At 31.1% G+C, this 12414-nt stretch overlaps 1 protein-coding gene across 2 annotated transcripts; it reads left to right on the forward strand.

Annotated features, from left to right (window-relative positions):
- Positions 1–1345: 1345 nt before the first annotated feature.
- LOC119689634 lies at positions 1346–6857 on the forward strand. 2 transcript variants are annotated; one of them, XM_038104504.1, is made up of 5 exons: positions 1346–1657; positions 3549–3693; positions 3844–3944; positions 4232–4367; positions 4549–6857. In XM_038104504.1, the coding sequence occupies exons 1-5, from the start codon at positions 1488–1490 to the stop codon at positions 6574–6576; spliced, it is 2580 nt and encodes an 859-aa protein (XP_037960432.1). In that variant the 5' UTR covers positions 1346–1487; the 3' UTR covers positions 6577–6857. The 2 variants fall into 2 exon arrangements, with proteins under 2 accessions (XP_037960432.1, XP_037960433.1); XM_038104505.1 differs by having other exon boundaries at positions 1347–1657; positions 4235–4367.
- The last annotated feature ends 5557 nt before the right edge of the window (positions 6858–12414 follow it).

Genomic DNA, 12414 nt, shown 5'->3' on the forward strand with positions numbered 1-12414 from the left:
AAAAGTTAATCATTCTCAGAAAACATCTTACAACCTTCACCGTTGGTGGCAGTGGAAAATCAAATATTGCAGCTACTTTGCTTTTGGGCGACTTGGAACCGTGCGTGCTGATGGTGTGATCCAGAAAATCGATCTCGCTGCGACCAAATTCGCATTTGGCAAAATTTACTGTCAGACCAGCTTGCCAAAGTCATTCGAAAACCATTTGAAGATGTACTTAATGTTCGGAAGCGTGTTTAGTTGCAATCAGTATGTCGTCGATGTACGCAAAAACGAAGTTTAGCCCAGCCAAAGTTGCATTGATAATTCGTTGGAATGTTTGGGCTGCGTTTCGTAGGCTAAACGTCATGAAACGGAATTCTAACAAATTAAAATGAGTAGTGATCGTATGATCGCTTTAGACCGTACTTCTTCGGCAGTACCGACAGATCCGCTCCCGTGTCAATGAGATATGAAATTGACGTTGCCAGATCTTCAATAGTAAGTCGAACTATTATAGCGGTGTCCACTAACCGGCTCGACGTCGATTGAGACGTGCTCAGTTTTCCATTTTAAAAGTTTTATTTCATAATATACCGACATTTTTGTCTGGATTTCATTTGTGACAAAAAGAAATTTCTTCAAAAGCTTTTTTGACAGCTACATAAATGATCTCATTATAATGTGTACCTTTCCTTATTACTATAAATGAGCAAGTGCATGAATGAGACAGTGTGTTATTAAAATTTAATATATATGTTATATGTTTTATATGTAAAAAGTAAAGAAACAAGCTATTTCACATGCAAAAATCAGCTTTTGCCAATGGAAATAACCAAATTTTAATCTCATTAACATAAGTTATTTAAGCTGCAGTGGAAACTTAATATAACATTTATGTTTACATACGAGTATATTTTGTATCCACTGCTTTTGTATGTCAAACGAAAATATATGAAAATACAACTCTGCACTTAGTTTCGTTAATTTTCGTTAAGTTTATATCAAATTATGATTTTATGTTCTTCAAACAATAAGAATATTTTTACTCTCAGAATTTCTGCAATAAGGAGATTGAGAGAGAGTTTGAAGGCAGCAGCCACTTGTACAGTACCTATAACTTCAGAAAATGAGCAGTTAATAAACATTAACTTTAGTGGTGTGGAATGCGTGTTACTTATCCCGATAATTAAAATAATTTACTTGTAATCTCACAGAGTAAACATAATAACGTTTGTATCATCAGCAACGATTAAAGTTCTTACAAAAACTGAGTAAACTTTGAAGTTAAGATATTCTTTAATTTGTTCTTATATAAAAAAAAAATAAATAATTTTCTATTCACTAATGTTTGTTAGTAAAATTTTGACAATTTTTTTTTTAAAATATTTAATTAAACAAAATTCGCACAATCTAGAAAATAAGTGATTTATAGCAAAATTTAATAAAATTATTAGTTTGTTTTTCATTATAAAATATTATTGTATAAGAGTAAACTTTTTCTAATCATGTCTACGAGAGGAAGCGGTAGACTTACTAAAGAGATTTCCATTTACAATTATCCAGAACATTTAAATCCTTTTTATAAAGATGATCAACATTGGCGCTTGAGATCTTGGGCATTAAAAAAACTTGGTCTTGCTCCGAAGAGTGGTTCCTCTGATACTAGGCTAACCGGGTATGTTTTTTTCATGCGTATATATATTCATTTATATTGATAAATATGGAATGGGAATTGAGAGTGAGAGAGAGACTTATAAGACAAAGTCAATAATATCATTTTATAAACATTTTAAAATATTTTTTTTTTTGATTTTTTAAAAATCCATCAAAACTTAATTACGATACTTTACTTATGCTAAATTTTGACTTACAAATGATAAATTAGAAACGTCTGATAATATGAGTACTTTCCAAACGATCGACTTCGCAGTTAGATAGCGTTCATCATTGTGGTTAAAAATTAATTAGTTCTTAATAATATTATTAAATGCTAGATAAGATGTCAGCGTATAAGTAACAAGTTTGCATTGATGAAACTGTAAACGCTGACATATTTAAATCCAAACCATACAGTCCAAACTCACTCTTTCGCTAGAGTGAGAGTTGTAATCTTGATTTATGGTTATTATGGAAAGGCGGATGGCGAGAGACAGTGAACCTTGCAAGCAATGGGAAGCACATAAGTTTTCTTGGAGAGTGTTACCACGCTCTCGCTAGAACAAAAAACTGAAATAGCATATGCAATTTTGCAGTTGTAGGAGAAAAAAGAAAGAATATTTTTGTTTATTTATTTTTTTATTGACTTCTACAAAAAATGATGGTGATAGAGCTCCACAGTCTTGCAACTCCAGTCTATTGAGTTTAATCAGTAACTGGAGGTCTCGACACCAAAATGATAAGAAGAAAGATAATGAAAGATTTACATATATGTGTTATACATAAAGAATTTTTATTCTAATCAAATGTTTAAAACTGGATAAATTATGTACTCGAACCTTGGATATATATAATAATATATATAAAAAGTGTTGATAGTATTAAACAAATACTACTTTAAAAACAACCAAAATGTATATGTCTATGTATTAAAAGTGTACCAAGATACACTGCGAAAATATAAATCTATTCAAAATAAACTGAAAATGATAAATATAAAAATTAGTAACGAACTATAGCTATATTGTACTTTTATAATTATCCTGTTGTTCTATTACCTTGTTACTCTTGACATTCTCGAGTTGAAAGTAATACTAAATACTAAATTTAAAATTCGTACTAAATATGTTGATATATTTGGCATTGATTAGCAAATGTAGCACTATGTCACGTGACGAAAGCATGGTTTACTTTGACCTTAGAACCGTATTTTAAGGTAAAGCATGAATTTTTGTTTCTATCCTATGTAGTGTTTAGTGCTAATTAATATTATTAATAATTATAATAATAGAACTTTGCTATTAGAAGAAAAGGGAAAATGATATAAACCTAAGCAATAAGACGAAACCATTTTTGGTCAATTTGTAGACCTGTGTAAAATAGAATAGTTTCAGCTAAGCAGTAGACTTACAACTCAAAAACAAAAAGCAGTTTTACCCAACCCACTTTTGCCACAAATAGTAGTTTGGCTTAGATATGAAATCCCTCCATAAGATAAAGCAGTTTGGACAACTTTGTAGTATTGTCAAGGTCTACAGCACCTCCATAAGTTGAGTCTGTTTGGGCATAGATTCTATTACAAATAGACTTTTGTTCCTAATATATTTACCTCCATCACTAGAAGAAGTAAAGTAAAAATGTTTTAATGGACAGCTGATGTCGTATTATTTGTAAATTGATGCATGCGACTTATATCCGAGATGTGTTGCGTTGGACCTAATGTACACGACTCTTCAATTTCTTGTGATATTTTTTAGTCAACTTAAATTACTCTATTAGGAAACTATTGAATTGTATACACACTATTCAATTAATTAATTATTCAATTTATATTAAATATATTTACAAGTATTTTAATGGAAAAGAAAAGTACTTTCAAATACATTTTCCTCCAATATATTTTTTCATAGTAAGCGGTCATCAACTTTGGGAATTAATAAAACCTCAGAAAGTCCACCAGAAAGCCCAAGACGTGACGTTGAAGAAACTAAAATAGAATCGTTCCGTAGTACCAACACTGATACTAATTCTCGAAGTATGTCCGGAGGTGCAGAGGTAATTATGTTTAATTGTTATGAAGGTGCTTTTTAAAATTGATTATTGATTTAAAATGATGGACTCCAAATAACTGCAACCAAAAAAAATTGTTGATATTAAAAAAAATATTTTCGGATAAATAAATTAAATTCAATCACAACTTTTAAGGACATCACACCAAAAGATTGGCTTGGATTACAACATGATAAAAGCTTAGTTGGTACAAAATCATCAACTTCAATGCAAGTCAGAAAACGGTCGTTGGGAAGGTGAGACCTTATTTGTGTTTTGGTTTAGTTTTGATTAATTTCTCATTAATTTGTACTGTCCTTATACAAATTTCAGCTATACTTAAAAAAAAAATTATTTTATATACAAGTATTCATGTTTTTAGTTATTTATATTTTTCAGACATAAACTGTATAATATCAACACATTATTACTGTATTCTCGACGTTATTTACTGATAATTTAATTAATCGATAATAATTATAGTAATGATTTATTGTAATAATAATAATTTTTTTAATTTAATGTACCAATCTGTGCTTTCAAGCAGAAAGTCAACTAATCCATTTGAATCGGACGATGAAGCAACGAGCCAGGAGATCTGCGCATCTTCATCGGATATATCTCCGTTAATTATGAATAGATCAAATACTGGACAGCTAACCGATTCAAAATTTGACATGGTAAATATATTATTTATCTACTCATAATACTTTTTTCGTTTAAAATCGATGCTAATCGATCAATTATAACATATCTATCAATTAATAAGAATAAAATATCTATCAATAGAACAAGCTTAAAAAGAGCTGAAAAGTTTTAATGGAATATATTATATTAATAATATATATAATTTATTTTCAGAATCCTGTAGCAGAAAATTCACGAATTCCTAAAATTTTGTTGCAACAACTTCGTTCAGTTAACGTAAATCATGGAAATGATAGTGGCATTGTCATGAAAAAAGCATCCGATTGTAGTCAGTTTTATGAAAAAGAAAATATGTTATGCACAAATCTTATGGAAGCAGAACGCAATGGAGTTGGTGGAGATATAGCAGCCGGTGTAGTACCAAAAAAATCGGGAAAATGCGATTGTGACATATTATCAAATTCTGTGGCTATGAAAACTGATGAGAACAACATATCAGTGAAGAAAGGTGTCACAGTTAAAGAACTATCTTTCTTGGCAAAAATCAGGAGAACTTTTACAAGATCTCATTACCAAAAGTCTAAAAGTATTTCACAAACAGTGAATACTGAATCTAAAATTGAAGAAAATCCTCACTTTGAAGTACAATTTGAAGACGCAGATTCAGCACAAGAAGTAATTGAAGCATCTGAATCAAATAGTGGACGAGGCCTAAAAACTGTTGACATTCTGGAAAAAGCTGCCAATATTATAAAAATATCAAATAGAATTAAAAGAATGAATTCGAAATTTAAAAATGTTGGAACTGAAGACCTCAATAAACTTCGAATAGTGGAAGATGGAGAAGAAGATCTATTAAATAATCTTCGCATAGTAGAAGATGAAGGAGAAGATTTATTAAATGCAAGATTTAAAGAACAACAAACTTTTGATAAATTGGTAGCAAAACATGACGCAGTATCTAAACACCCCAATAATTTACGTATAGTAGAGGATATAGAAAAAGATTTAACGAATAAAGCTGGTTCCAGGATGATTAGAGAACAACAATTGTTAAACAGTTTGTCATCAATATATAGACCAGGAACTGAACACCTCATTCAGCTGCGTATCGTAGAACCTGGAGAAGAAAAACTACTAAATGCAGCAGATTTCAGGTTTAAGGAACAGCAACCACTTAATAAATTAGCAACAATACATAGACCAGGTGTAAGACCATTACTTTTTGGTCGCTTGAAACCAGTTAAAGTACCAGAAATTTTTAACGATACGATTGCTGAAAATAAAGTAGATAATGATTTTAATGAAAATAATAAATCGATCTGTTTGTTAACAAATCACATATCAGGAATAAACTCTTCTCTCTATGGACAAGTCAAAACCATAAACGCGTTTATACCAAAAATCAATGAATTTGTCACCACTGAGTCTAAAGGTGCTAAAATCTTCGATGAAATAAAAGAATCAAACAGGTTACTTGATTTTGCCAAGCAGAGGAAGAGCATAAAAAATTATGATGGCATGACATACAAACAAATCGAAGAAAAAGTTTGTAAAATAGGGGAAAAACGAAAGAGGTATTTCGATTTTGTCAGTGATCAGTGTAATCTGGGGTTATCTAAAAGATTTAAGTCATGCGAAGGCAATGTCCAATCCCATAATGAAGATTTTCTTAATACTTGCTCAGCTACAATCAGCAGACAAAAATCAATACTTAATGGATTTAAATATAAAGGCAGAAATATAACTGGCCAAATAACACCATTGGTAAAAGATAGATGTTTATGTTTACATTCAGAGGCAACCCCAAATCGAAACTCTACCAAACCTAACAAAAAACTAAATAAAGATATCTATGTGAATGACAAGTTAACTCACGACTATTACAATATATTACGTATAACTGAAGAAGGTGATTTGGTTGATAGTGGGTACGGTGGAAGTCCGAGCTTTGGTTCAAATGTAGTACGCATGCAGTCTGTAGATGGAGGCGGAAGCGACGAAAAGGAACGGCAGATTTCAGGGTTTAAGAGATTTAATTTTGACACAATTGACCTCTCTAAAAAAAATTGGCAATTTTCTACTCTGACAACTTTTCAAAAGTCTAGTGCACATCTCAATATGGTACAGGCAAAAGATAAGTATTTTAAAAGTCCGGTAAAAGGACAAAATAAGCAGGATATGGAAACAGAAGTTGATAAAATGACTAAAATATGTAGTAGTGACAGCAAGAAGTTATAAAGACTATAAGTCTTATGGCTACAGATAATGGTTGTTCTTTTTGTCTGTTGATGTGGATTTGACACATCTACCTGACGAATGATCAAAATTAATAACGCTTCAAACTTTCAATCGTTTTTTTTTATAATTAAAGAAATTTTTAATGAAATAGTTTTTTTCAAATACCTATTTCAGAAAAACAATCTAAGAACTAACAATTTTCTTGCTACATTTCGGAGTCTTAAATTCTTGGTGTTTGGTTTAAATATGGAAAGTCATTTGTGGTGTAATAATAATTTTTTTAGTTAGTATAAATACAAATAAATTTACTTTCCATAAAAAATGTTTGTTTTTTACTTTATTTAAATGAAAATTAAAAGAATTGGAAGGTACCCTTCAATCAAATATATATAGTATGTCTAGAGAAAGTGGAAAGAAATTATTGGAAATAGACCACGTCTACTGCTGTTAATCCCCTGAAAGTTATGCGGACTACGATTTTAAAATATTTATCTGAAATCTGTAAACCCTTTTAAGAACAGTTTCATCTGCTTAGATGGTTAAAGTCTTCGATTAGTGCAAAACTAATATTATCGTTTACTATGTCGAGTTGCGGCCCTACGCTCCACCTAGAAGTTAAAGGATTAAATATATAATATGCCGAGTAGATTATGCCAAAGCTTATGTTTAAAAGCGGTAATAAATGTTCGTTGGATGAAAAAGAATTAGCTATTTAAGATATTTAAGATATATAAGATAAAGGACAGAGCTCTGGAGCTATATGCGAAAACCGATAGGCTGCTCTATTTAGCACTATTTAATTTCAGAGTTATCACCAACCGCACGGGGCGGTACGCAGATCTTAGATCAATCATTGAATTATGACGAAGATTATGAGGAATACTCAAATTAGTCAGTGAGATGGGTGGGACTCTGTAGAAACCCCCCAGCCATCATAGAGTAAAAGTACCCTTAAAGTTCTTAAGTTATGAGTATTTCGAAGAATTCAGGAGTGGATTTTATGGACTATTTACAGAAAATCAAAATATATATCAGATATAATTAAAAATATATACACGTACTTTGTACTTTCAATGTATATCTGGCTTATTTCGACAATTATATTGGCACGACTGCTTATGAAAAGTAAGATGAGTCTACTAAATGGATCAACCCAGCTGCAACCTTCTCGTGTAGAAATGATAATCTAACAAGGCTACTACACTGTGTTAAGAATGAAGCACTGGAAGAAGAAAAAATAGGGGACCATATGTGCTATAGATGATCACTAATCATTTGCAACTTTATGTATAGTATAATTTGAAGTCTTTTATATATGCCAAACTGTAAAACTCTTTTAATAATTAATTTGTCATTGTCAAAAGCACCAACAGTATTCTTAAAGAGAAACTCCATAGTTGAATTTTGCAATATTTACTACTACTTACTTCTTCAAAGGCTTTTAAAATATACACTTGTTATAAACTTGAACTAAACCGAATTTAACCACAACGTAGTCATTAACTTAGCAAAGTTTGAGTAGAGAGTATGCGTATTACGTTCGTTTTTTGGTGCATAGTATATAGGTTTTTCACTGCCATAAAATGGGTCCATATGAACTCCTAAGAATACGAGCACATTTTTTTGCATATTTTTTCCACAAACATGGAAATTTATTGTGGAATATTTGCGGGTATACATATACCTGCATACTAGCACAGGACCACTTGTAATATTTGAAGAGGGAAAACGACGGTGACTCTTGTGCCTAATTGCTTCACAACCGAACTCAAATGGAACAGCCACTTGAACTCCTTATAACGCTTTTATCTCTTACTGCAATTTTTTCTGTAAAATGTGCTCAACAAACTGGTGTTCTCGTTGGACTGTTCACACAAACTGGGAAAAAATTATGAGAATCTCGCAAAAGTATTTTGCTTATTTTTATGAAAAATTGAATATATACATATAAATGTTCTGTGATGATTTGATAATAATATTGTGTTCAATGGATACAATGTAGCTCTAAAATTTGTTTTTAGTTAAACTTGCATTAAGTAAAAGTGACGCGAATCAGAAAAAAAATATGTAATTAATCTAAAATTTTAAATCCATTAAAACTAGTTTGAAGTCATTAACAACATCAAAAATTATTCCATCCATAAGCTTGAATCCGAACTTGAAACTTACCACCTACAACGGAATTTTAGGTATTTACGCTAAACCACATTAGGAAGTATAGCAGCTTTTCATACAAAGACTTCTGTCTGATTCTTATGGTAATCTTATATAGTAGATATATTTATATTTAAAACGATATAAACTAAACTTACTAAGTTTTTAAATAAGCTAACGGAACAAAAATGAAAAGTTTAGTTTTTAACAGCAAAAATGGTTTTATTTTTCAGTATAATCTTCCCAAACTTCATTTTATTTATTTCAACAAACGTCTAATATGGCGTTTACATTGGCCGAAAATGGCTCATTTTGAATGAGCCATTTGAAAGTGTTTACATTCGTTCTATTTCATTTGTTCTCATTTCAACAGCTGATTTTTCAACTTGCATGTTGATTTGATTTTTGGCCTGTGCCAAAAAAATGTTGCATGAAGGTTAAATATGCCTTCAAACCTTACATTAGAAACTTAAAACATATTTTTAACTTCGATTAATTACTTTTTGGGAAGTAAAAGTTCTAAAAAGCAGTGCATCGTTTTCAAGAAAATGCAACCACCAAACATTTGTTTACCTTTTTTTGTAAATATGTTAAAAACAGCTTTTTCAAACTGTCAAAATGCCATGAAGAGCTTTCATTTAGGGTATGTTCAATGGATTCCTTTGCATTTGGAACGTATGTGGAATGCATTCGAACGTCATTCATACAGAATGTGAGAAAATTGCTCATTTTTGTGCTTGAAATTTTATATGCAAGAATGAGCCATTCGATACTCATTTTCGATTTTTGACCAAAATGAGCCATTTTCGGCCAATGTAAACGCCGTATAACTAATGGGTTTTCTTTCCCAGATATGGACGTGTCAGTATTTTTTATTCACGAACTTAAATTCACTTATTTAAATTCACCTACTTCCCATTAATAGACTTCATATAGAGTTGGGCATATGAGTACTTTATTACTTACGGTTACGTATGTTCAAGGCATTATAGTAACGAAACTAGGATATTATAGTAATTGTTATTGAACAAGTTTTTGCGTACTGACAACAATAGAGTATATTTTGAGCAAAAGGATTTGAATATACAGGTCTTCCATATTGAGAATTAACAGATATTTTTTTCACAGCTTCTAATGAAAAGAGGTAAAATGTCAAAATTCTGGTGAACACAAATTATTTCTTAATACCATGTTTCCACTAGTCTCATTTAGACATTTATGCTTATTTAGGTCACTAATGAGAATAATCACCCTACTTTCATATAAACCATCTCATTATAAATAAATCAACTCATTTAAGAAGAAAAATGTCAAATACAACCCTTAAAAATAAATTTCTCGTAATGTTTTATATGATTGCAAATGTAAAAAAAAAAGCTATTTCACATGCATACATCAAGTAATGCCAATGGAAATGACCAAATCTTAATTTTATTAATATAAGTAGTTTTAGCTGCAGTGGAAAAATGATGTCTCTCATATTCCATTTCTATAAAGCTTTTCCGAAAGGTCTACAAAACAACGTTCAATCATGTAAAGTGATAAAAATCGTTTTCCACAAAAGAATTTTTTTGGGGTATAATACGAGTCAGAAAGAGCAAGAGAGTGAGCTAAATCTGGTTATTATAATATTTCGATCTTTACAATCTATATATCTATTACAATATAGTCATCTTTAAATGGTTCTTGAAGCTGAGTAAGATAAGAAGCTGAATAAGAAGATATTATTTTTAGTGGTGAAATAACAGGATGTAGATATTCCGTTAAATAAATGAATATAGACTATAATATGAATATAGAATTAATATACTTGATATTCTGTCGAATATTTTGAATAGAATATCATATACTAGTATGAAGTGATATTTGATTCACAATAAGAATTTGTCGCGGAAATCAGGAAAAATAACTTACGTTCTACTAAACATATACCGGGAGTTCCATGGAAAAGAACCTTTAGTGAGAATTTTTAAGCAAATAAGTTGTATTTTGTTTTGTATGAAATTTGTGAATTTTTAGAAAATCTGACAAAACTTTGCGTTACAGTAACAACGTTTATAAAGTACTGAAGATTAATATATTGAATATTGTCAAGAGAATTAGTCTAATCAAAGTGTATCTTTCTCTCTCTCTCTGTCTCTCTAATTATATTTAACATTAAAAAATCTTTGAAATACTTGAGTGAATTAAAGCAAGGGAAGATATGGTACTGCAGATAATCATTATAAGTCAGGGAGTATCATTGTTTGGGCAGCTTACCTTCTGTGAACATTTTCGGCACACTTAAGAATCTCACAAAACGTTGCGTTGCAATTGGGCGCAAGCTATTATTTCACGATTTAAAACAGAATGACATTTGCATAGTAACCGATAAAAATTAGATTTTATACGAAAAAAAAACGTACAAGACAGACGAAAAATCAAAATATCCTGCAAATAGTGATATTACGCTTAAGTCTTGATCAAAATTTTTCATTTCGGTTCACCAAGCCAACATTCACGAATGATGTGTAATACCCGCCTAATGCAAAGCCTTTTCCTTTTAGGGTAAACATACATGAATGTATACATTTTGTGTGTAGACAAGCACATCTAGATGTTTTAAATGATTATAAGACCTCTCAATATCTATAAAGAGTATTTATAAATTTGTAATAATTGATCATACTTAACATAATCCTCTAGATGATATTGTATGCATGATATTACAATACAATTTTTAAGTTAGTAGAAGGAAATATCGATCAAGTCGATAACGTCAAGAAGAAGATTGAGAGGAGAGGATTTATTAGAAACCTATGCTCAGCATATATCATGGAGATGATTGAAAGAAGATAACTTATGAGAAATTTATGCTCAGTATATAACGTCGAGACAATTGAAAGGTGATTACTTATGCGAAATCTATGTTTATTACATAACGTCGAGAAGATTAAAGGGAGATTACTTATGAAAAATCTATGCTCAGTATATAATTTGGAGACGATTGGAGGAGATTACTTATGAAAAATCTATGCTCAGTATATAATGTCGCGAGAATTGAAGGCAGATTACTTAGGAGAAATCTATGCTCAGTACGTTCAGTAAAGATTTTTAAAAAACTTGGTTTATTATTAATACTTATTGAATACGTTTACAAAGTTATAAAGTACGTCTACAAAGTTAATCGTTTACTGACTCGACGCTTCTTCTTTGCGCTAATTTTACCGAACATCTGTTTTTCTCTTTTGACATTTTCTGTCAGTTCGATACAGAAAAGTGCTGCCACAGTGTTGCTACAAAACTCAATCTCTTGCGCTCTCTTGTGGTGCATTTGTTATAAAGTTCAAAGATACCTTCAATGCTGGTCGCTATGAACAACAAATGATAAATTTGAACCACGCATTGATCGAGAAACGACCAGAATGGGCAAGAAGACACGGCAAGGTAATTCTGCTCCATGAAAATGAGCAAAACGGGTTCAGGATGCAATCAAAACACTTGGCTGGGAGCTGCTACCCCACCCGCCGTATTCACCAGACTTGGTTCCTTCCGACTACCATTTGTTTTCATCGATGGGACACGCACTGGCTGAGCAGCACTTTGATTCCTACGAGGAGGTCGAAAATTGGGTGTCTGGTTGGTTTGCTTTAAAAGACGAACAATTTTTTTGGCGTGGTATCCACAAATTGACAGAAAGGTGGT

This window comes from Teleopsis dalmanni, chromosome X (genome assembly GCF_002237135.1).
Source record: "Teleopsis dalmanni isolate 2A chromosome X, ASM223713v2, whole genome shotgun sequence".
Classification (NCBI taxonomy): Eukaryota; Metazoa; Arthropoda; class Insecta; order Diptera; family Diopsidae; genus Teleopsis; species Teleopsis dalmanni.

Excerpts from the sequence above, each read along its gene's own strand:
- LOC119689634 (XM_038104504.1), top strand. The coding sequence starts at position 1,488 with ATGTCTACGAGAGGAAGCGGTAGACTTACTAAAGAGATTTCCATTTAC. Across the intron at positions 3,694-3,843 it reads GTATGTCCGGAGGTGCAGAG|GACATCACACCAAAAGATTG; the intron begins GTAATTATGTTT and ends ACAACTTTTAAG. Across the intron at positions 4,368-4,548 it reads CCGATTCAAAATTTGACATG|AATCCTGTAGCAGAAAATTC; the intron begins GTAAATATATTA and ends ATTTATTTTCAG.